Genomic DNA, 23,236 nt, shown 5'->3' with positions numbered 1-23,236 from the left:
ATGGATGGTGGTGGAAGCATCAGTATAAGTTACTTTCCTGTAGACGGAGTGGCTCATTGAGCCATCTGGTCTCTTTTTGATTGAGACTCCCAAGAAGGATAACATGCCATCCTTTTCTACCTCCATGGTGAATTTGATTGCTGGGTGTATGGAATTGATGTGGTTGACGAACTTATTGTGGAGATGGAAAAACGGCGAAATGCACATGGCAGATTGAATGATCTATTCAGCGTCCTTGTAGATAGATGACTGTCCACGGAACAAATAATTGTCTGGGCCAATGCATTTCTTAAAAAATAATTCACTGATGAATTCCTGTTGTTCCTGCATTTCTATGCAGAGAAAAAAAAACAGTGGTAGATTTGCTCAAAACCCAAATATCTGACAGGCTGATCAGCAGCTTTCCGAATGTTGACATTGTTATAATGATGTATCTTGCCATCTTGGGAACGAATTGTGAAGGGGAGGCATTCTTTTGTGAAGCGAACGCTGATTCAATAACTGTCTCCGATCAACCGTAGGACAATGCGGCCTTGTTTTCCCTTGCACTAACCTCTTTGGAGAATGAGATTGTGCGAAAAACACCATTCGACGATGTTATTGCTAATTTTTCAAAGAAACAATCTCTAAAAGTTCATCTCCGGTGTAAATTTCTCTCACCATATGACAAAAAACGATTGACATTGACACCACTCTACCTCTTTGTAAAAACACTGTCACTATCCTTGCTATATAAATATATCTATGCAGGAAGATATCTTGGTTACGGTGTTTTTTATCACGCAAACAATAAAATATACGGTCAACATTTTTTTCGTAGGCCTTTTAGTTGTTGTAGGCCCTAGGCACAGTGCCTACTACTGTGGTTTATTGCATAACAGGGCTATCTGGGTTTTACCTCACCTCACAGATTGATGCTGCACACTTACATTTCAAATGTGGAAGGCTACACACAGTATAGCACATCTAATGACCGCGCATGGTACTTTTGTACAACACATTTCTCATGCTTTACATTTAAAAGCACATTTGACACATGGCGTGAAAACGTTATACACGTGTACATCGTCACACGTGTACGTATGATATCATTACGATTGTTTACACAGGAAATCTCATCCCAATTTGAGTAAGTTGTGGGTCATTCTACAGCATTGGGATGATTGGCCAACGCCAGTTACACTCTAGACATTATTTAGTGACAACTAACATTGGCAGCGGTACACAGGCAACATCGGTAGATAACACTGCCTTAAAAAATAAAAAAGTGCAAATAAAGAAGGCCCATTGCCTGAAACGTCGCCCACATTTTGCTCCCGTCAACGAGCGCTGGAGGCGGCGTTCACCGCCTCCCTTCTCCCCCCCCCCCCCCAGCTTCCTCGCCGCGCCGCAGGAAATCCCTGCCACGTGGGGGGGGGGGGGGGTCCTCGGCGTGTCCACTGCGCCATGGTGGGCCCTCTGAGCGCCCTGGCGGCCCTCCTGCTCCTCCTGCTGCTGGCGGCGTGCGGAGCGGTGGGCGTCCCCGTGGACAAGGTGAGGCCGCTGGCTCTTCATGCCCCGTCCGCCCTTGCTCGTCGTCGTCGTCGTTGTTGTTGTTCTTGCTGCTCGTTGTTGTTGTTGTTTGTTCCACGCAGCCGCATTCATTCCCCTACCACCCCACTTCGAGGCTTGAACTACTGAACGACACAACATCCGAGCCCAAAGTTAAAGCGTAATTGGAGCACGTTGAGTCTCGGTGTGGTGTTGGTCTGGCCTCCCCGTCCGCTTGTGAACTAATGATGGAATCATGCTCCCAACTCTGGCCCGGAGAAATTTGTACTCCTTAAACTAAAATCACAGTTTCCCAAAATTAAGAGGGGGGGGAGAGGAAAGAGACAGGACTCGTGGTCAAGTGGAGTTCCCTGAGCAAAGTGTTGTGGGGTTGCCACATTCGCATGGAAAACCCCATAGAGTTCCCACTGTTCACCAATACACTTTATCGACCCTGTATGGATGATAGGTTGAGTCAACCCCCAACTGGAATGTGAATTGCTCACCTTCCAATTGTGAATCGAGCACGACTGTATGATCACGGTACCACCAATACAGAGAAATCAGTCAACACAACTTTCATCTGAACCCTACTGCTAACACTTACACGGTACTAACCATGTCATCAATCCTAACAGTATTCCTTATACTAACCCCTATTGATGGTATCAAATCCCAAATATATTTTGCCTAAGTTGATAAGCCTTTAAGGCCAGAGCTATGACGCTATTGAGCGTGATGGCATCTCGCGGTGTCGCAGCTACGTGACATGGAAAGTCATGACGTGACCCAGGGCCGATTGGGTCACAGTCCACCCCTGTGTGTGTGTTATAAGCGTTTCAACTTTGAATTAGTTGTCCAACTCATGTATCGTGTTGAAAAACAAGAACTGAAACAGCTAAAGTGGCATCGGCCATGGGTGGTGGTGAAACAGTAACGGCACGGAACTGGATTTTGCAAATGAAAATGCAAAGAGGGGAGTCCAAAAACTTCGAGCAATATTCCTGAAGGAAGCCTGTGCTCGTTCTCAGCTGTTTTGATGATTTTTTGTATTGTTGCTGCTGCTACTGTGCTCACGCAGCACCACGGATCTCCCGTGTAAAATAGGCGGCCTACTGGCTAAGCGGGACGATCATCATCATCACCATCCGTGTAACAAATCAAAATGAAGTTAAACTGTGACAGCTCCAGGTCCCCTTCATCAAACATCATCCCCCGCCCTGCGTGTGACGCACACGTAGACGGTTCCTCCACTGCTGTAGCTCTGAACCGACTATAGGAGCCGGGCTTGTTGTGTGACGCGTGGAGTGTGACGTGTGATACGTGGTGTGTGATACGTGGAGTGTGACGTGTGGCACGTGGCGTGTGACGTGTGATACGTGGTGTGTGACAAGTGGAGTGTGACGTGTGGCACGTGGCGTGTGACGTGTGATACGTGGCGTGTGATACGTGGAGTGTGACGTGTGGCACGTGGCGTGTGACGTGTGATACGTGGTGTGTGACAAGTGGAGTGTGACGTGTGGCACGTGGCGTGTGACGTGTGATACGTGGCGTGTGATACGTGGAGTGTGACGTGTGGCACGTGGCGTGTGACGTGTGATACGTGGTGTGTGACAAGTGGAGTGTGACGTGTGGCACGTGGCGTGTGACGTGTGATACGTGGAGTGTGTCACGTGGCACGCGACACGTGGCGTGTCGTATGACGCGTGACGTGTGACGCGTGGCGTGTGGCGTACGACACGTGGTGCTGGGCGTGTGCCCGCGTGCACGCAGGCCGGCCCACGCTGCGACCAGGAGGACACGGCCATCGCTCTGCCGGTTCCCGCGGCGGCGTCGAACGGCTTTGCCTCCACAAGAGCGCCACCCCGCGCCGCCCCCCGCGTGCCTCCGCCGTGCCCCGTCGCCTGCTACTGCCCTCCCGACCACCCCGGCGCCATCTACTGCGACGGGCGGGAGCTTCACGATGTCCCGCGCATCCCCGCGCGTATCCGGTGCGCCCCCCCCCCCCATTCCTCCCAAGTCCCACCCCAAATTACAGCCACCGCTCAACATTTGGTTTTTCGTTTTTTATTGGTATATTTAATTGGGGCGCGGATAATGATATTGGCCTATGAATTTTTTTTAAATGATTTACCTTACATAAATATGGACATAAATAAGCTATTATATACATGAAAATGATCTCATCACTTTATCTCTCATCACTTTATAGCGCTTACTTTATCTCTCACAACTTTTAATATCACTTTATCACGCATCACTTTATCTCATCACTCTCTCGATGCAGTCTTGCAGAGTTCCAGATGCGATTGGCGGATAGCCAAAATTGCGGATAGCCAAGTTCGTGAATTACAAGGGAATATTGTCGTCATTCGTTACCAGGCCGAGACAAACAACAACCATTCAACGCTTGAGACCGCAGTTTAACCAGAATCATAATCTTAATTTAAACTGGAGCAATCCTATGATTTAAGAAGCTCTTTATCACAGACGTCCAGTAACCAAGGGTGCCCAGACTCGACCACGGCACCTCAGGGGTTGCCACTCAATGCTCTGACCCTTGAACCGCGCTGCCACCTCCATCCAAGTCTAAGGGAGTCTATGGGAGCCTTTCACATTAAAGTATACTGTATAGGAGCCTTCAACATTGAAGTCTATGGGAGCTTTTAACATTGAAGCCTATAGGAGGATTTAACATTGAAGTCTATGGGTGCCTTTAAGATTGAAATCTATGGGGGGATCTAACGTTGAAGTCTATGGGAGTCTTTAACATTGAAGTCTATGGGAGCATATTCTTGGTTCTTTCGGTAAAGTCACGTAGAAGGGAAATAATAAAATCTTTAAATCGAAATAAAAGTCTATGGGAGCCTTTAAGATTTAAATCTAAGGGGGGATTTAACATTGACGTCTATGGTAGCCACTTCGACGTCTTCATTTGTCAATTTACTGACGCGCAATCGCCGTTTGTCTCTCCACGTGTGCATCCGAAGATTCGCGTACTTACAGAACAACAACATCGAGGCGCTATCGGAGTGCGACCTGCGGGACGCGGGTGGCCTCCTGGGGCTCAACCTCGACGGCAATGTGCTCACGTCCCCCGCGCTGTCCCAGGACATGCTGCGATCGCTCCGGCACCTCTCGCAGCTGCACCTGCAAAGAAACCAACTCACAGAGGTCAGGGATGGAGGGGGGAAGAGGGTGGGTGGGTGGGCGGGTAGGAAGTAGGCACGCGACAATGCACACATGATTCCTTATAAAAAGGTTTCAGGTTTGTTGCCAGAAAAAAAGGGGGAAAACCCTATTATTATATTTTGGTACTGGCATAGGAGGTCTAATGATGTTGATGCTTACCCCGAGCCCTCATTACTTTGATAGTGCATTGTCTTTGAGCTGTACGCCTTTTGGCTTCCTCTGGTCTTGCACCAATTGAGACGAGGCTCAAAAGAAAGCCGTCTCTGGTGTGGACCAATCAGTTTTAAGGACAATGCATTTATTATCAGAGTATGTTTTTGTTTGCATTTTGACCACAAGTATTGTGGTTAATGCGCACATGATTCCTTGTAAAAAGGTTTAAGTATTGTTTGCCAGAAAAAAGGGGGAAAACCCTAGTATTATATTTTGGTACTGGCAAAGGAGGTTTAATGATGAGGAAGTAGGCAGTGAAGAGTTTTGCTCGAATGGTCACGATTTTGGCTGGGAGGTGAAATTATAAAAAAAACGATAATTTGTTTCTGTGTGCCTTTCATTTATAGAACTGCTCTTTGTGTTTAGTTTGTTGTCCTTCCCCGCACCTCCGATTAGCACGGTTGGCTACGTATGGTGCAAAAGAAGTTCAGCGCACATATATTCGTCACATGGTTTTCATTGTAAAATAGCCTTACCAGCTGAAGTAAAGTCTGAGAGTTTAACAAGTAGGAGCCTTTTGCGACCTATATTATTCATAATAAACATATTTGGGTTATTTCACGTTAATATAAATGTGCCATTAACCCCGCCACCACCCGACACAGCCAATTAGTAAGGTTTTTCACTTAAACAAACCGTGACAATTCGTTACTAGTTCAGCACACCGGTGTGTTGGAGGGTAAACCCACAACATTTATAATTTAAACATTCAAAGTGTGAGAGCCTGAACGGTGTGTGAGAGCCCTGAGCTGCTGCTTGATGGTGCTGCTTGGATGCTGCGAATGTTCAGTGGGAGAGAGTTCCGGATGTCTGCCAGGTGCAGCTGCGGGTGAAACGCCGCTGGGCCAAGACCTTCCTGGTTGTGGTGTTACGACGAGCAAATTATTTGTGGGTGTAGACCCGTCGGGCACGGCAGTTTGCCGTGGTCGGTGGAGAGCGAATGGCGGAGAGGTACGGCTGGAGAACCTTGAGAGAGCGAACTCGGGGGGCTCGCGATTGCGATTTTGTCATCCTCGTCGAGTTCTCGCCTCGCCCGTGAAACGACAAGAACCTGAACTGCACTTGCAGGTGCCTCTGGGTCTCCCCGCCTCCCTGGAGGACCTGCGATTGGGGCAGAACCGCATCGCGCTCGTGCCAAAGGGCGCATTCGCCAGGCTGTCGCGGCTGCGCATGCTGGACCTGAGCGCGAATCGGCTGCAGGTCCTGCGGGACGACGCCTTCGCGGGCCTCTCTGCCCTCGTGCAGCTCAACCTGGCCGAGAACCGCTTGCGAGCCATGCCACCGAAGGTGCCCGCCCGCCTGCCTACTGCCTACACGCCCAACTACTGCCTACACGCGGGCACTGGCCAGACATTTGGCATTACTTACCTGCCCCGTTGCTCTCGCGTAAAACATTCACTCCTTTCTTGATTCGGCGCAAAGTCGTTATCCAGACAAGAGATTTCCCCATAGCGTTCATCGCAACAGGGCCTGCTGTAAGGAACCAGATTAACGCGGGGGGGGGGGGGGCGGGGTTAGGAAATTCATGTTCAAGGCTTAGTTTGTTCCAAGATGATCTTTTTCACCCGAAAAACATAGCTTAACATGTTTAAACACGTAATTATAATAAATAAACGTCATAAGAACATATTAAAGCATTAATATTAATAGAAACATGGATAAATAATGAATACACAGAGAATAAATATGCGCATGAATAAAATAATAATTCTTACCTCAGGCTAAGAAGATGAATGGCTTAAGGGGTTGATGGAGAAGTTGGCGTGGCAGAAAACGAATGTAATTGTTGAACTAATTGTTTTCCTCACTTTCTTGTCTTCACATTCATGTTAGAGGCCATTGTTATTGATCTCATTTAACTTTTAAGTAAAAAATCCCACTAAGTATTCAAGGGAGCTGTTTCCATAAGCAACGCACATCACACATCCAAAACGCTCATCAAAGGGCATCGCTGATTGGATGAGGTCTGCTGCTGAGTCCACTTGGGAGCGCTCCGATTGGCCGAAATTAGCGGCCACGTGATATCGTTAATCAAAAATGTCTCGTAAAATAACTAAAATGCAGATTGTTAATCGAAATAACGTTAATCAAGGGCATCATAAGCCGAGGAACCACTGAATACTGCTTTGTCATGGTTAATACTACTCATCATCAACTCGCACCGTTTCAAATTCCACAAGTACCTGCTTGGATACAACATTCTGATATTGCTTATCAGTATCAGAATATTTATTTATACCGGAGGAATCCGATGAGCTATAACGCTCTTAGTCATGGGTGTCCAGTATGGGCACGGGGTCAGAACGTTATTACAACAATACAAAACACGATAGAAGTCAAAACAAATTAAAGGTCAGCAAATCACTTAAGGAAAATACGAGTTACAGTCATACCTCGGTATACGACTGCTTTGGAATACGTCGAATTTGGTATACGTCGTGTTTTGACGAGAAAAAAATGTCTTGGGATACGACGTCTTGCTTGGCATACGACGCGGGATGAGTTACCGCGTGCCCACGACTCCTCCCCTTCCTCACCACCATCCTCGTCGGCTATCAACTCCTCTCAGCGAGGTAAAGTGACGTTAAATTTTATTTTTTATTTCCATTTATTTTAATTTATTTATGCATTTATTTTAATTTATGTATGCATTTTAGTAATAAGTACTGTCTAAATTATTTTATACAACCCCATCAATGTATAATATGCCATATATAATATCATTTCTTATACTCTGGAACGGATTATTTCCTTTCCGTTTATTTCTTATGGGAAAAATTCGTTTGGTATTCGTCATTTTCGGTATAAGTCCTACCTTCTGGAACGAATTAACGACGTATACCGAGGTACCACTGTAAACGAAACAATTTTATTTTACCAGGCAAAGCTTGTGCCTCTCGTGTTGTCTGGAACCCGTCCCCATCCCACCCCAGCCTCCTTCCGGATTACTCTACCAGCTGATCCTGCACGACAACGTCATCGAGTCAATACCGGACAATTACCTCGGCTCCTTCCCTCTCCTGGCCTGGCTGGACCTGGGAAAGAACGCCCTTGGGACGCAGCGAGGTGGCAGCGGCGCCGGCGCTGATGACGGCAGGCCGAGCGCTGGTGGGAACAGCAGCGCGACCGACACCGCCCGTGGAAGTGTGAGTGTGAGAGATGACGTTGGTGGTGGCGGTGGCGGTGGTGGTGTCACCATCTGCGTCAGCGAGGGTGCCGGTGGAAATAAGAATGCAAGCGATGCCGGTGACGCAGGGAAGAAAGTGGTCGTAACTGGGACCGAGGCCGGCAACGGCAGCTTGTGCGCAGTGAATGTTGCGTCAAAGGCTGACAGAGGAGGCGCCAGTGGAGAGACACGGATTGGGATTCCGGAGCGAGCGTTCATCTCGCGCTCCCTCATCAACCTGCGCCTCTCTGCAAACCACCTGCAGCACGTGCCCACGTTCCACGGCAACCTGGTGCAGCTGCACCTGGATGAGAATGACATCGAAGGTGAGAGGGAGAGCCCACGGGTTGCGGGATCTGCTAAGACGTTGCACAGTGAAAGTATTCGGGACCGACACGCCGACAAAGGCTACAATAACCCTGACGCTTTCTGCGTAGCTTATTTTGCGGTTTTGCTGTATAACTCTCCGATGTCGCTGTCGGCTTGTATCGTGTGCTTAGGAGCTTCTTCAGGCAATCAATAAGCTCAACACGTGGTACAACCTGAAAACATATCCTTGTCATTTAGCTTTTCAAACAGAATCAGAATATTTATACTGGAGGAATCTCATGAGCTATAAAGCATTTTTTTCACAGATGTCCACTGACATAAAAACACGTTATGTGAGTGGATCCCACAACATATTACTTTCTTGGCCATCTGACATAGAAAAAAATAATTATCGACAATGAATAAAGAGGAGACAGCCGATGTGTGACGACGCGCGTCCGTGTGCGTGACGTCACATGGACTACTGTGACGCGTGCGTGCGACCCGCCCCCCGTGTGCGTGCCGACTTGCACCTCCGCACGCCAGACGTGAACACGACCGCCCTCTGCCGGCCCGAGGGCAGCGAGTCCCCGCGCCTCTCTTACTTCCGCCTGGACAAGAACCCCATCATGGACTCGCCCCAGGCTCCCGTCACTTTGGGCAAGCTCCTGCATTGTTTCCCCCGCCTGCAGCCCATGCTTTAGCGAGCGCAAGGCGGTGTAAACTGTGCACCACTCAAACGATCGCACGCGCACATACACACACGCACACATACACGTACGCACAAACACACGCACGCAACAACAACAACAACAACCGCCATTCGCCACTAAGTGGCGGTGACGTCACCACAACGCTTGTGCCAGGCCATGTGCACCTTGAGGCCACGTGAAGTGTCGAACGCCCACTGGCAGGAGGTCACGGGGCAGACCCAGGTGCCACGGGTCGACTGACCGAGATGACCGAGAACACACGCACGCACACACACACGCACGCACACACACGCACGCACACACAATTTGAGAAAGTTGAATCCTCGAACCGGATATATACACCTGAGGATTTAAGATCGAACTGGTCTGACCAAACTTGATAAAAGTTATCGTGAACCAATTGAAAAGCTATCGATTCAGTCTGATCAGGACCAGATGAACGCAGGGGTTTATGAGTTAAACTCTCTTTAACTCGTATAGCGTTATTGTATAATCTATAATTTTCTTTGACTGTTGTATCAATGACGTTATTATGCATGTCAATATGTTCGTATTAAACAAATTCAAATACCTGTGTGATTTAAAAAAAACTTTATTCTGACAATAAACGCTTAACAGGAGCAACCAAAATAGTGATTTGGAGGTGGTTTTATTTATATGGTTGTTGATGTGGTTGTTGTGTTTTTTTGTTAATGTGGTTGATGATGTGCTTTTTGATCATTTGGTTGTTGATAATGTGGTTGTTGATGTGTTATTTGTTGATGTGGTTGTTTATGTGGTTGATATTGACGTAGTTGATGATGTGGTGGTTGTTGTTGATTTGGCTTCTTCTCAACTCAAAAGCCAGACTAAATACTGCCCATAAGGACCTCACAACGCCCGACCCGCAAGCAGGCCCTTCGACGTGTGCCCAGGCATCGGGGGCCTGTTTGTGTGACAGATCTGGGGTGAGCCGGCAGTATGCACGTGGTTGCTGCTACGCAAGATTGAAGTGCGTCGCGTAAGCGAACCGAGCTGACCTTGGGGCGACGGTCAGCACGCTGGACACTCACAACCCGGAAGGTAGCCGGGTCCATTCGACTTCCCTGGACGGCGTTTTTTAACGACAACAAAATGGCGCAAGCTCCTTAAATTCTTCGCGACCGCCTCCCCCGCCACACAACCCTCCGTGCATCCAGTAGCGTCAATGGGTTTCAGCACGGTCGATCACGTGGTGCAAAGCTGTAGGATCGTCGCGTAGGTGAGCTCCTTGAGCCATGGGCAATGAGGGATGCCAATGGTAGGAGTTGTAGAGATGGGAGAGTTGCTGAAACTTCAGGCATAGACTGGCGATGATGGAGACGAAGCACGCGGGGTCTCTTCTGGATGTTGCGCGTTCCTGCTGGAGGAAGAGGAGGGGCTAACGGCGAAGCCATTTTCGGGATTCTAGCCTCGGGAGGGAAATGGCATGAAGTGTATAGACCAGCCCAAAGCGAACCTTCGAAAGATATCCATGTGAAGTGGCGCTACCGTGTGCGGCGTGTGTGTGGTCCTGCGTGAAGAACGCCGCGCTATAATTATTGTAATTTTCAACTTGTAACACTGCGCTGCTTCCACCGCGCTGACTCTCAAAGAGGCAGAACGACTCAAGGGGCACAAACAACAGGGAAGGTGGTCAGCCAGCGCTACCAATAATTGCCCGTGATCTGTGGTCCTCCATACATTGAGATGTTTTCAGCCTATTAACGAATAGTTTACATGTGGGAGGAAAACGGAGACAACCCATGCGTGCGAGGGAGCAACACTCGATCCCGTACAGATGGAACAGATGGCGTTCCCATTGTCTGTACCGCCTTCTCGTGGCGAGCCAGGGTACGGCAACCTCCTGGACTCCCACGGGAAGGGCGTTTCACAACATTCGTGCGGTGATCCACCAACCCTCGCCTCCGCAGTGCTGGATTACGGGCCACGCACGTCGCCACCACAAATTGAAGGGACGACTCTGGACTCCATTGTTACAGGCTGTACATACATTTTATTTTCATTTCCACAGCACAGGTCTTCCCATCTCGCCGAGCTATCACGGCATTGCCCCGGGGCGAAATCACGCACTGCTGAGCAGAGCACCCAAGGCTGTGTGTATAAGAGTACATAAAATCTCTCTCCGTCACGTGACTCCGACTTGGGCTCGGTGCGGCACAATGCAACGCGGTGGGACTGCCTCGCGTTCCGCACTCAGGACGATCGAGCCTCGACTTTATATGCGTATCACTCGCTCGTTAACGACAGCGGTACAGGTGCCACGTATGCCACGACGTGTAGACACGGGTAACACGACATCAAAGCACTAGTTTCAGGCAAGACCACAGCCTCCTGCGATTATAATGCGGGAGCAGTTATCAATTGACTGGCATCAACACCACAGTTATTTCTATATATGCAATGTTATCACCATATTGTCTGTGTACTGTGTGGATAATTGTGTGTAGTGAGTATCTCTCTTAACTAACTCTCATATATTAGCGTCCGTTGGTTTCCAGTTCCAGAAGCATCCACTTCACTTCCCAGTCCTTGCAATGCGCCGAATCTTTTAACGAAACACGTGACGACCGAATGTCAATAGGCAGGCATCAGCATCGACCCCATCGCATGCGACCGTCGAATTTCACCCAGTTACAGGTTTCGTCGCGACTTTGGTTTAGTGCACAAAATCAGTGCGGATGGTGAAGTTGCAAAAAAAAAAATAACTGGATAAAAGGGGGTGGTGGGAAGGCGCGGCGTGCGAGGCATTATCGGCCGCGTTTGTGACTGATTCGTACTGAGCTGTCGGGAGGCAAACTCCAGGAATTTCGTACAGCGGCAGGATGTTTAACATTCACTTCAGCCGTCGTGTATTGATGCGGCGGCAACCGGGTTCCAGACGTCCCCGACGCGTGCTGGAGTGTGTGCAACAAAACAGACGACAAGAAAATCACATCTCATGCTCGAAGACCATCCTTGTGGCAATGGAGTTGGAGAATCATTGCTTAGAGTAAATTGCTTGAACGTGCGAGTCAATTACAATGCATGCAGTAGTGTGAGTCCGTTGGGACTGGAAGTTTGATGACATAGTCAAACAATGTTTGGTTCTTTTGGTTTCATAGATCAAACAAGCGGTCACATTGTCATCTTGGTGAATTATCATTCTCGCAAAATATTTACTGTAAATGTGCCACTACCACTTGCACATAAAATCACTTAAGGCGACTTTTGGCCAGTTTGTAAGATGATAAATCTGGCTCAACCCAGTTGGCACAGAACGTTGACCCAATGTTGAATGCCAACTGGGTTGACACATGCGATATTTCTAAACGCAAACATCGAATGAAGGTAAAAAGTGTTCACAATCTCAATCTTCTCTGGAACAAAAACAATGGCACTACACTGCTTTTGACAGCATGTACGTTCCATCACATTAACTCATTGCGGGTTAGAACGGTGGTACAGTGGTAATTACACTGCACCACGAACGAGACGAACGAAGTTCATCTCCTAGCCACGGTTAACATTAACAGATCGTCAGTCCACGGCGTTGCTTCGTCAGCTGTCTTCGTTGTCCTACCCCCCGCACCTCCGATTAGTGCGGTTGGCTACGGACGGTGCGAAATAAGTCCAACCATACGGAACGTACAGCATTCGTCAAATACTGTCGAATACAGGCACCGTATTTCTCTGCGTGCACCTTCACGGTAAACGTAACTCGCTCTGCGTGTGTGGCGTACGAATCGTAAAAGGGTGTGATTACAGTCACCTCGACACAGACATGGGCAGAGGTTTTTTTATGGGAATTTGTTTTGCTGTTGCCTGTAATGAACATGGCACCTTAGCTTACCATCACAAACTTCTCACGTGTTTTGGTTTCATCTCAAACAAAAGGTTTGTGTGGTCGCGTGGACAAAATTAGCCTTGTCATCAACAAGCTGAATTACTTTTGCCTAGCACGGTCTTTCATCGGTCTTACCGCTGGTCGACTTCGTGCATTATTCGCTGCGCCGAGGGACCACGGGGATTTGAAGAGGAAGAAATTTTGATTTTTTTTTCGCACGAGACACAGAGACAGTCGCCTGTGGAGACACTTAAATTGCCACCGTTTACTCGCGTGGGTAGACAGAGGGCATCTTGTGAGTGGCCTTTGTAGCCATGTAGAATGCAGCTCACGCGTGGCCTAAATCCTGGCTTGAGCCCCTTCCGTTATTACTTCCAATTTAGTCCAACACCAGGAGCCGCATGTATATTGCAATAATACTCCCTGTCAATAATTGTATAAGGCCTTCAATAAAATAAAATAAAAATCACGAAGTGCGCTCAACATGTCTTCATAGATCACACGGATTGTCACAATATCAATTCAAGGGCGCGGTCATGAATTATACAATTTGGATGGGTACTCTTACATTGTATCTCGGCTCTGGAGGATCATATTCGTTAAAAAGGAGACACCCCTCCTGGCTAACCCGCTGCTGTTTGGGGGTGAGAGACGCGCTCCCGCCAGAGATGCCAGTTTCTGGCAGTGGCGTCAAAATAATGAAAGTGGCTTCACGCAGTGAGACAGTGGTCAGTGCATTAGTGCCACTGACGTTACCCCCCCACACAGTGCCGGATGATCCTAGTCGAAAAAGTAGGTACACATGTAGCTACGACACATGTAGTACTACTGTAGTAGCTACTACACATGTGTAGCTACTACACATGTGTAGCTACTACACATGTAGCTACTACACATGTAGTAGCTACGGGCCCCGCACTTTCAAGGGCCCCGCGCTAAATGCTTTCAAGCTATCAATTCCGATTCAGTGATTCTGCACTTGCTCTATTACTATAGTACTATACCGCCTTCAACTTTTATGAACGACTGGGTGTTTAAGGTTAGCGATGTGTCGTATTATCTGGCTGTATAGCAAATGCAAAAATACAATTACTTTACCATGCAAGTAAAAAAAAATGTGTTTTTATATGTATACGTGTTTTTTTTATGTAGGGTCCCTTTATAACATCGTGCTACAGGCCCCGCACTAGCTCCATCCGGCACTGCCCCCACCCCAGTTGAATCCAACAGCTCTGTACTATCTACGCCAAAAAAAAAATCAAACGAGGCGTCGCCACTTAACCCAGGAGGAATCTCTTGTATGCGACCTATAAAGCAGCCTAAAGCATCCATTCCGAGATGAGGGTCGATTGGCAATACCTCCGGGAGCTGAATGCCGATGTCGAGTTTCTGCCGTGTAGTTTTTCGATTCCACAGTTGAAGGCGCGCAGCCTACAGTCGTGTAACCCTTTAATGAAATACAACTAGAGAGTCATTCTCAATCCAACCATCAATGAATGCCTCTCTAAGCCATGCCAGTTATGGGTTTTTGTGTGATTTACACAACTTCATTGCGCTGGTCAGTGCCAGCTGATGAAGAGCCAGGGGACCAGAGTGGCCTAGAGGGCGCCGGACCGGTTCAGATGTCACTCGCCACCAATGTTAGCCAGGGCCGGGATTTGAACTCAGGTGGCCAGGTTTGTAACACATTGCACCACCAAATCACTGTTCCACCACTCGATCCTTCCTGGATGAAAATAAAAAAATGAATCGGTGCAATACGTAAGCATTTTTGAAAGGGATTGCAATGGGTGCTGATTGGCTTGCACTCGAAAAGGGAGTGGTACGATGTCTCATGCGTTGGTCCTGTAATCAGCGTGGGCGAGTGGTGTGTGTGGTTGTGTGTGGTGTGTGTGTGGTTGTGTGTGTTGTGTGTGGTTGTGTGTGGTTGTGTGGCTGTATGCGGTGTGTGTGGTCTGTTTGGTTGTCTGTGCCATGTGGTAGGCATGTAACAATCCCCCCGATCCTCGATCCAATCAACAGTCATTCGCGAATGCAATGTGTCCATAAACTCTGCAGGGTTTCTACAAAAAAGTCGTTTAAAATGATCAAACCAATGATCAATCATAATTCGAAGCGTGTATTCTTACGCTCGTTTTTTGGCCGGGCGGCTCAAGGGTTGAGTGAGAGCAGTGCACGCAGCTGCCCATTGATAAAACCGAATTCTCAAGTGCATTATTGCGTTGATGATCTCAGCTCGGTCTCCAATTACTGGCAAAAAATAATGACATGGACTTTTTTCATTAATTTTGCACTTAAATTTGCCTGAATTCCAAGCCTGAGAATTAAACGTCAATTTGCCATGCAACTGACATTTCCCCTCTGTAGCAGGGTAGGGAGAGAGGTTCTGCCCACGAGTGTGGATAAGAGATCACTTGAGGGATTTCCATAGCAGTTCCGTGAAGTCTACTCCTACGGGATGTTCTTTTCAAACACAGGGTGGTGATGAATTTCTCTGCAAGATTTCCAAATGGATTCTTTGTCGCGTGACATGATGGGGATAACATTGGTGGAAAAGACTCAACACAATCCCTTTAAATATATTAATTACTTAATACACTAATTTCTATGTGTGGAGTATGTGACCAAATGCTCGAGATTATGACAGTGCATTGATTAACATCAATTCCTAAGGCTCACGATACAAACATAGAATCAAGTAAGAATCAATGTTTTTCGATATATGCAAATTGTATGAAAATCTTACGATAATCCTTCATTTAGGCGAATGTAGCAAACAAAGTAATCTCCAAGCGAAATAAAACAAAAATGAAAAGCAATAGAAAAGGCGTTGGAGAAAAAACTTCACACAAGAAACGATCCTTGAACTGCAATGATTCATCGAACTACTGTCCGGTACGTGTAGGGGTCAATCATCACCATCATCACCACACGCCCACGACCGGCCGGGGGTTGTGTGTGGTGTTCGTGGTGTCTGTTACGTTTGTGCACCCACTGTGTGTTGTTTGTGTGGCGTGTCGTGCGTGTACACACTGTGTATGGTGTGTGAGTGGTGGGTGTGGCCTGTGTGTGGTTCGGGTGCTCAAACTGTGTGCGGGGTGAGTCGTGAATGCCTGGCGTTTACTCGCTGTGAATGGTGTGTGAGTGGTGGTTGCGGTGCGTTTACTCACTGTGCGTGGTGTGTGCAGGGCCGGATCAAGGCGTTTAGTATTGGAAAAATACATTTTATTTTTCTTTAACTTTCTTTTCCTTTTGAAAATATTACTGGGGGCCTCACAGTACCTGTAGCCCAGGGGCCTACACAATCTTAAATCCGGCCCTGGGTGTGAGTGGTGTGTATGCTCAGTGTGTGGTGTGTCAGTGGTGCGTGTGTTCACTGTGTGGTGTGAGTGGTGTGAGTGATGTGTGAGTGATGCGTGTGTTCACTGTGGGGTGTGAGTGGTGTGTATTTTCAGTGTTTGGTGTGTGAGTGGGGCGTGTGTTCACTGTGTGGTGTGTTCACTGTGTGGTGTGTTCACTGTGTGTGGTGTGAGTGGTGTGTATGCTCACTGTGTATGTTTCGTGAGTGGCGCGTGTACTCGGTGTGTATGATGATGTGTGGCATGCGAGCGGTGGGTGTGATCGCCGCGTGTGGCGTGAGTGGCGCGGTTTGGGTTACGGTGGCGGTGGCGGGCGATCACCGCCTCTCAGTCGTCGCTGCCGATGACGGCGGGCGACTTGGCGGAGCGCGTGATGGTCACGGCGCGTTCGGCGGGTGCCGCGCTGGGCGGGTGCAGCGGCGCGCGCACGCTCAGCACCCCGTCCGGGGACAGCGCCGCCGCCACGGCGCCCGCGTCGGCGCTCGTGGGGAGGCGGTAGCGGCGTCGGAACTCTCGCGAGATGAAGCCGTGCTCGTCCTGCGGCGGGTGGGGGGGGGCGAGATGTTAGCTACCTCGCCTGGTATGCAGGAGGTCGTGGGTTCGATCCCGACCCTGACGCCTGCTGCTGTATATTTGGAGTCTGCGTCTCTCATCATCATCATCATCATCACGGTGGCTAGGAGATGTTAACTACCTCGCCTGGTATGCAGGAGGTCGTGGGTTCGATCCCGACCCTGACGCCCGCGCTTTGAAGGCGTTGGGGTTGTGGTTAGCCCCGGGCCCCGCATTATGAACAACAAACAATTCAAATTTTAAAAACGCCGCCGTCGTCGTTTCGTCTGGGGACTTTCAAAGCCAAGGAGCCCCCCAGTCGCTCGCCCCGTGACAACGGCCGTCGGGGCAGGGCACCCCCCCCGTGTTGCGCCTTTTGCCGTCGGTTACCTGTCGCTCCTCGTGCTTGGCGTAGACCTCGATGAAGTCGTCCACCACCTTGACGCCCAACTCCTCGGGCGCGAAGTGCTTCACGTCCAGATGCACGGCGAACTGATCCTCGTCGAGGCGCATCTGTGCGAGCCACGTGCCACGTGACACGCCCACAACACAGCACGTGCCACGAGCCACGTGACACAAGCCACGCCCACCACCACAGCACGTGCCACAAGCCACGTGACACAAGCCACGCCCACACCACAGCACGTGCCACGAGCCACGTGACACAAGCCACGCCCACAACACAGCACATGGACGACGACACGCGTTGCTTCTCCCCGAGTCGCAGGTGGGATCATCGCGATGTCTATACAACTATTATAATTATATAAACTATTTTTTGTATATTATTTTACCAAGCAAGGCTCACTGAGCTATATAGAGCACTATCACAAATGATAGCCCAACGAAGTGGCTTATCGCGTGGACCTGTATAGCAGCCAAATACTCTAAACGCGTGATGTTGATTCTCAATGTGGAGGGGAAAACCGGAGCGCCCGGAGAAAATCCACGCGACCACAGGGGGAGAGACAGGCAAACTCTAAATATAGAGCAGGCGTCAGGGTCTGGATCGAACCGACGACCTCCTGCATACCAGGCGAGGTAGTTAACATCTCCTAGACACCGCGGCGCTCTTTCGGTTCGCCCCTCGTCCGCGTTCGCATCACGGCGCGAAATGAATTCTCTCGCGCTTGTGATTCGTCATTGATGTTACACGTCGCTCGTCGTGTGGAAGAATGTGTATCGTACGCACCCTCCGCCACCCAACACGGAGACAACGAATGAACTTGGCGCGTGAACGAACGTGCCGATGGATTACGCACATTTAACTTACGCGATCTGACCCAAATAAAATAAGTCAAAAATGACGGCTCATAATATTGGTCGCAAGAAGGCAACGCGTTATCATTCCGCTTATGTTGCTGCAGGCTAATGCCATCGAACAGAGGCCACCACCAACTCGCCACACTCGAATCGACACATTTGAAACAGCGGCAACGTCCTCAAACGTCTCCCGTCACCTCGGTGGCGCTGGCTCGCCGCTCATCCGATCTCGTCGGTCATCCGGTCACCTCGTCGTTCATAATCATTTAAAACAAATGTCCGGTCGGGGAACGGACTCCGCGCGAACGCGTGGATTGGGTTCACGTGGAACGGTGGACGGGGAGGGGCGGGGCGGGGTGGTGATTTGTTGAGGTGGTCACCTCAGAGAGGCCGCTCCTCAGGCGAGCCTCGGGGTTGTCTTTGCTCCCATCGGCCCCCCCAGACGCAGGAGGCACCTGGAGAGGTGAGAGGTCACCACAGAGGGCGGCGTGAGCGAGCGGCTGTGAATCCGGAGCGCCGAGTCAAGATCAGCCCCCACCCCCCCAAGATCCACTCGCCCACGCGTCATTCCGTGCATCGTCGACATCTCCATGACGATTGGATTTGAGAATTGTCGTCGCCGTCGTTGTCACCTTCCCTGACTGATGCCTCGTCTGCACTGCATGTACCGTCTCATTTGCACTGCTGCTTACTTTATAAAGTCTGTAATGTCTACGTTGTAACTGCTCGTATTGCTCGCTCTTGAGTACTGCCAGTATTGCTTGTTCAGTGTATGTTGTCTTTTTTGTACTGTTTTGATTAAATTGTTTTGGTTGCACCCTTTTTGTTTGTTCCAACCATTAGGCAAATGAAAATATTTACGTAAACTTTGTATAAGCCAGAAATAATTTAAAGAAGAAACGTCTGTCAATATAATTGTATACGTGTATGCTGAGCGTAATAATCTATTTTAAATCTATAAATAGAGGGAATCATTGCATGCCTATCTGCCAGCCTCTATAACTATCCAGCAAAATCGACTTCCACGCACGCATCAATAACGCACTGCGCGCCGTGCACAGCTATCGCTTGAGTGACATTGTCACTGGTGCATTGTCGTGAATTATTAAAATCGACTTCATGTAACGACAAGCGATCATCTCACCAAAACATTCCAAGTACCCTCTATACATATACTTCACCCACAGTACGTACGTATGCATGCTGAACTTCTATCAGCTGATTCAGCTGTACGCCCTCTATAAAATCTATACGTCTTGCAGCTGTGGGCGCTGCTACCAGCCAATACATGTAAGTATATTGAACGTCTTTCGCACCGTACGTAGTCAAGCGTGCCAATCAGCGATATTAAAAGAAGATTTAACACCAACCCAGCCCGGTGAAACGTAGGAGCTGGCGTGCCATACATGTAAAATAACAAGACGGAACAACGTGTTGCTTTTGGCGATGCGGAAGTGTAACCAACAAACAAATCGCACATCGCTCCGAAATCCATTAGTGGCGGTTCCACGGCTGCCTTAGCTCCCTGGACATATATCCACGATTTATTCATTCGTTTAGATTACTTGGATTAATTTGCTGGATATGAATGTCTAAATGATGTGGCCACTTTGTTGAGCTATAATTTGTGGCCAGGTCGCTTTTGAGAAATAAGTTCATGCCTCAGTGGGGCTTTGCCTGGTAGGATGAATGTGCGTTTGGGTGATTTGTTTACCTTTCTTGTTGCTTACACTCCTACCGTGTTTATTTTACTGTTTGTTGTGGTAACGCTCTTACCCGCCCCTACTGGACATCTGTGAAAAAGAGCTTCGTAGCTAATCGGATTCCGCCAGTATAAATAAATGTTCAAAATATCAAAATATTATATTTACTGTCGTAGCCATTTAAATGGTTCCCAATATTTATATCTCGCAATTCGCCTGTATATGTCTGTTATCGTTGTATGTATGGTGAACTTATTTCGCACCGCACGTAGCCAACCGCGCTGATCGGAGTTGCGTGTGAAATGTAGGGTTGGGAGAGTGGAGAACACATCGCCGATGGCTTATCTGAAACTGTTGTCACGGAATCTATGACATCGGCTTCGGTTAGGTGTGGCACATTCTGCTGAGTGACAACGGTGATGTTTGAAGCCGTGGGTCAGATGGCGATGGCTGTGGTGGTGTTCGTGGTGGTGAGAGCGGTTGTTGGTGGTGATAGTGGTCGTGAAGGCAGTTGTGGTTGTGGTAGTAGTGGTTCAGGAGCGCACATAGCCTGGCACAGGCGCTGTGATGACGTCAACCCCACTAAGTGGCGAATGGCGGCTGCTGTTGTCAAGCGTGTCTGTGCCAACATTCTGAATGACTTCATTAACCAAAGCCAGACCCTTCTTTTGGACAAGGAGCTCAATAATTAAAATACAAATCTTATAGGGAGTGGGAAAAAGCGCTGTTCCTCGCAAAATCAGGAATCTAAGGACAATCACGCACATCTCCTGCACTGACTTCGTCTTCCTGCAGTGTCGGATATCACTCGATTTGAGCCATGTCTCCTATCCAGATGAATCTCTCACGTAGACCCCCCCTCCCACTCTGCGGGATCCACCATCTCACTATCATCATCAATATTATTATCATCGCTTGTTGACCCAGAAATGTTCCACCTACTCACAAGACTCTTTTTTCACGCGGGAGGGCCCTGCCACGTTTTTTTCTCAGTTGGGTGGCGATGTTGCCGCTCTGTGTAATCACGATTGAGTCTTTTGCAGTGGGATGTTTGGCCGATACCAGTTCCGTTGGATGCATAAATAAGTGATCCTGCATTGACATCGTATACATATACTGTCTATTCCAATTAACTAATTTGTAATGGTCTCCATGTGTCGCATTTGCCAGCTCTACCTCGAAGCCTCCGCAGCCATTCCAAGGCGTGTGCCGTGGAGCTCGACGCTCAACCTCCCAGTGGCCACAACCGTAGCCCGAACCCGTTAGTTCGTCAGCCAGCCACGAGTCACCTGACCCTCCCCACTGAGCTCGTCCCTATTCCTATAACACTTGCTTATTCCTGTTTAGCATTTGCGTGCACATAAACGCAACCCCTTATCTTTTTCTGCCCATTCATTTTTTTTCCCAAAACCAACGTGACGCCCTGGGCCCCGGTTGCTGCCAACGTGGGGGTCTTCAGCCTCGTCCCGCGCAGCGCCATCGCGACTACGCCACTTTGTCCGTGGGTTGCCCACACGCAATGCGTTGTACTGCACGTGCTATTGCACCATCCAGACCAAATGCTCGTCGCACAATTGCTCGCAATTCAATATTTAATGCTGCTGTTATTTTATCGTTAGTTTATTTTTTTGTCGTGGGTTTTTTTTTTCTTTTTAAGTCCTGGTAGTTGCGAACGGATAATTGCATTTTAACCCTGTGATCTGTTCCTGTTTTAAATAACGCGTAGACCTTTCTTCCTCATGCGTTTTTATTCAACCAGATCATGACATCCATCCCATTTCCTCCTCTGTGCATGAGGTATCTGCTATGGCTGTGGCGACGCCCCATGTGTGAGCGATTTCCCGCTGGAACCGTTTCATATTCCATTCATTGGCCGGCATGCTGTGGCTCTGTCAACCGCCGCATTGATGTCAACCCGGGCAACAATGATAATACATCCGCCCCTCTCGTGCCCGCATTAGCAACAGAAATAATTAATCTTCAATCCGGCAGCATTCGATACATCTTCAGTTCAGTTGTGAATGGAAAAATGCATTAGCCTTGTGATCTGCACCAGCTTTAAATAACGGGTAGAACATTCCTCCGTATGCGTTTCATTCAACCAGCTCCTTACATCCGTCCCATTTCCTCCTCTGTGCACAGAGTATCTGCTATGGCTGTGACGACGCCCCCGCACCTTCGATGAACACGGTTGGTTGCGTACGGTGCGAAAGAAGTTCAACATACATACATGCATCGGCCGACACCTCAGGCAACACACAGGCTTACACAGGCTGGCAGCAGCGCTCGCAACTGCAAGATACATATCTGTGATACAGGGCGTACAGTACAGCTGAATCCCAGTGATTGAGTTCAGGACCCGGAACAGCGCCCGCGCCCAGGAGCCAGCACCGGATGCGAATTCCACACCAAATCCACCACCACCACCACCAAGCACAACCACGGCTGTGCCCTGCTGTATTCTGCCACAGGTGCTGCTGCTGCAATGCCCGCCCCATCGCGCAGTGTCGCTGCCGTTGCTCTGCAATCTCCCTCCCCATTGCAATCTCCCATCCCGGCGCACAACCGCCGTACTCATCCGTAACCCCCCCTTACCCCCGCCACCGGCTCTCCCAGGCACCAGCTTCTTGCCCGGCCTCTCTATGGCCGCCGCCTCCGCCCGCAGCTCTGTCGCGGTGTGACCCCCCGCTCCCTCTACGCAACTCACATCGCTCCGGGTAGCCGGCCAGCCCGGTTCGCGCCAGTAGAGCGGCGAGAAGATGGAGCCCAGGGTGCCTGGCAGAGCGCACGCGTCCCTGGGCAGCAGCCCCTCGCCGAAGTGCTGGTCGAAGACGCGCGCCGGGAAGAAGAGCGGCGAGCCGAACGGGTGACGGAGCCACGGGTGCTGGATGTCGATGTCCATGACGGAGGCGCGGGATACAGCCGTGACAGGCAGGAGCGGGGTGGGGGCAGAGGCGAAGCGTGTGGAGCGAGACGCTCGTCCGTCGGGGCTCTCTCCCTCCTCCTCCTCTCGCGCTCTCTCTCTCTGCTACCTCAGTCTGTCTCCTCCCGCCCTCTCGCCGCGCTGTGATCTCTCTCTCTCCGTTCTCTCCCTCCCTCCCTCCGCTCTCACTGCCTGCTTGCACTCTCCGTTCCTTTCCCTCTCTCTGTCCCCCTCCCTCTCCGCTACCTCGCTCTCCTCTCTCCCTCCCGGCCTGCCCTCGCCTCTCCTGATTGCTCTTCACTCCCTTCTCGATCCCTACTGCCCCCTCCCCACCTCCTTCTCCACTCTCCCTCTCTGTCCGCTCCCCTTGCCTCTCTCTCTACGACAACCCTCACGTCTCTCCCTCCTTCTGCTCTCTCTTCTCTCCGCTCGCGAGCTCTGCTTCCACCTCTCTCCCTCCGCCGCGTGT

The 23,236-nt window shown here is 49.6% G+C and overlaps 2 protein-coding genes across 3 annotated transcripts; one reads left to right on the top strand and one right to left on the bottom strand.

The window, feature by feature from the left end:
* Positions 1-1,408: 1,408 nt before the first annotated feature.
* Positions 1,409-9,753, top strand: LOC144731305 (keratocan-like). The gene is made up of 6 exons (XM_078612359.1): positions 1,409-1,533; positions 3,304-3,521; positions 4,521-4,704; positions 6,004-6,222; positions 7,869-8,427; positions 8,957-9,753. The coding sequence occupies exons 1-6, from the start codon at positions 1,447-1,449 to the stop codon at positions 9,112-9,114; spliced, it is 1,425 nt and encodes a 474-aa protein (XP_078468485.1). The 5' UTR covers positions 1,409-1,446; the 3' UTR covers positions 9,115-9,753.
* A 1,364-nt stretch (positions 9,754-11,117) lies between these two features.
* LOC144731304 (alpha-crystallin B chain-like) lies at positions 11,118-23,236 on the bottom strand. 2 transcript variants are annotated; one of them, XR_013587944.1, is made up of 5 exons: positions 22,552-23,236; positions 18,522-18,596; positions 17,269-17,391; positions 13,103-16,863; positions 11,118-12,038 (listed from the first exon to the last, which is right to left on the bottom strand). XR_013587944.1 is itself a non-coding variant. In XM_078612358.1 (4 exons), the coding sequence occupies exons 1-4, from the start codon at positions 22,744-22,746 to the stop codon at positions 16,654-16,656; spliced, it is 603 nt and encodes a 200-aa protein (XP_078468484.1). In that variant the 5' UTR covers positions 22,747-23,236; the 3' UTR covers positions 11,118-16,653. The 2 variants fall into 2 exon arrangements, 1 of the variants encoding a protein (XP_078468484.1); XM_078612358.1 differs by having other exon boundaries at positions 11,118-16,863.

This window comes from Lampetra planeri, chromosome 38, assembly GCF_965212315.1.
Source record: "Lampetra planeri chromosome 38, kcLamPlan1.2.h2, whole genome shotgun sequence".
NCBI classification, from domain to species: domain Eukaryota; kingdom Metazoa; phylum Chordata; class Hyperoartia; order Petromyzontiformes; family Petromyzontidae; genus Lampetra; species Lampetra planeri.
This window is presented reverse-complemented; position numbering and strand designations above follow the sequence as displayed.

Excerpts from the sequence above, each read along its gene's own strand:
- LOC144731305 (XM_078612359.1), top strand. The coding sequence starts at position 1,447 with ATGGTGGGCCCTCTGAGCGCCCTGGCGGCCCTCCTGCTCCTCCTGCTG. Across the intron at positions 1,534-3,303 it reads TGGGCGTCCCCGTGGACAAG|GCCGGCCCACGCTGCGACCA; the intron begins GTGAGGCCGCTG and ends GCGTGCACGCAG. Across the intron at positions 8,428-8,956 it reads GGATGAGAATGACATCGAAG|ACGTGAACACGACCGCCCTC; the intron begins GTGAGAGGGAGA and ends TCCGCACGCCAG.
- LOC144731304 (XM_078612358.1), bottom strand. The coding sequence starts at position 22,746 with ATGGACATCGACATCCAGCACCCGTGGCTCCGTCACCCGTTCGGCTCG. Across the intron at positions 18,597-22,551 it reads GGCCGGCTACCCGGAGCGAT|GTGCCTCCTGCGTCTGGGGG; the intron begins GTGAGTTGCGTA and ends TCACCTCTCCAG. Across the intron at positions 17,392-18,521 it reads TGAGGAGCGGCCTCTCTGAG|ATGCGCCTCGACGAGGATCA; the intron begins GTGACCACCTCA and ends TGGCTCGCACAG.